Source organism: Arachis duranensis, chromosome 2, assembly GCF_000817695.3.
Source record: "Arachis duranensis cultivar V14167 chromosome 2, aradu.V14167.gnm2.J7QH, whole genome shotgun sequence".
NCBI classification, from domain to species: domain Eukaryota; kingdom Viridiplantae; phylum Streptophyta; class Magnoliopsida; order Fabales; family Fabaceae; genus Arachis; species Arachis duranensis.
This window is the reverse complement of record NC_029773.3, coordinates 86,415,391-86,416,626: the sequence shown is the minus strand read 5'-3', so window position 1 is coordinate 86,416,626 and position 1,236 is coordinate 86,415,391. Positions and strand designations below refer to the sequence as shown.

At 22.4% G+C, this 1,236-nt stretch overlaps 1 protein-coding gene across 2 annotated transcripts in view; it reads right to left on the bottom strand.

Moving 5' to 3' along the window:
* Positions 1 to 641: 641 nt before the first annotated feature.
* Positions 642 to 1,236, bottom strand: part of LOC107475715 (protein BRI1-5 ENHANCED 1-like) — a 4,691-nt gene continuing 4,096 nt past the window's right edge. The window contains exon 5 of one of the 2 annotated variants that reach the window (XM_016095363.3): positions 642 to 973. In XM_016095363.3, coding sequence (XP_015950849.1) covers positions 826 to 973 — 148 coding nt within the window. In that variant the 3' untranslated portion in view covers positions 642 to 825. The remainder of the gene's footprint in view (positions 974 to 1,236) is intronic. The other variant, XM_021135815.2, reaches the window with a different exon arrangement.

Here is a 1,236-nt window from a genome sequence, read left to right as displayed (position 1 = left end):
AGATGATGAATAATAAATAATAATTTATAAAATAAAAATAAATTTTAAACTTAAATAATAAATAAAAATTTAATTATAAATAAAATTAAATAAAAATTATTTAATAATTATTAAAAAATTTAAAAAATATATTTTATTATTAAGACTATTTAATAGTTTTTGAAACTATTAAAATGGAAGCCACTTTTTCAATTCAAATGAACACTATTGTTTAAGAAATTTATAAAGTTGTTAAGAAATTAAAAAATCTATTCCATCAGTGACACTGTTAAAATTAAAACTGTAAAAATAAAACAAAATCAGAACACATGTGGCTAGATTAATTCTTTGACTTTTGAATTTTTCTACGAATCAATTTAACCGACAAAAATTAAAGATTCAAGTATTACTCTCAATAATAAACAAAATACTATTTTCACTCCATTATTTTTATCTATCCTTTTTCTTTTATTATATTTCTAGTCAAACTAGATAATGTCTACAAGTCTCTAAGCCTGACGCATCACTTTAAAAGCATACAAATGTATCCATGTGCATGCAACCGTTCTAGTAACATGTATGTAGCATTGCTAATAATGAATGTTGTTCATATTGCATTCTGATCTCCTAAATTAAATAACACCCCTTATAAATTAAAAAAACAAAAACATATCACTTAATTCATATAAAAATCAAGTGATAAGTGCATTTTCTTTTTAGGATTTATTTGTGAGTGGAATTTTAAGGTGAAAAAAGAAGAAAATTGTAGTGTAATTTTTATACTATAAACATTCTATTTTCCTCCCTTAGCTAGTAATATAATAATGATAATGGGTCCTAAATGAACTATAGAAAGCCCTTCTCTTTGCAACATTGTATAGCTCCATCATACATTTCATTTATGCCATACTTAAACTTGAAACCTGCATCCAACAGCTTTCTTGATGATAGATCACTGAACTTCAGATCACCATTTGTTGTCTCCCTTAACTTACTACAAAACAGTTAAGAAAAAAAAGTTATTTATATTCATCAATAGGCTTTAATTTTCTTTTCTTAGTAAAATTAATAAATAAATAAAAGTGCTGAATAAACATTTTAGTGTACCTTTTTTTGCAAAATAAAAATATTATTGATACACCAAATAAACAAACCCATATAAAAAAATATGATTATCATTAATTAATTATATATTTAGATTTTTATTAATAACACAAAGGAAATGTATATTAGCTATTTAAAAAATTCTAATATCAA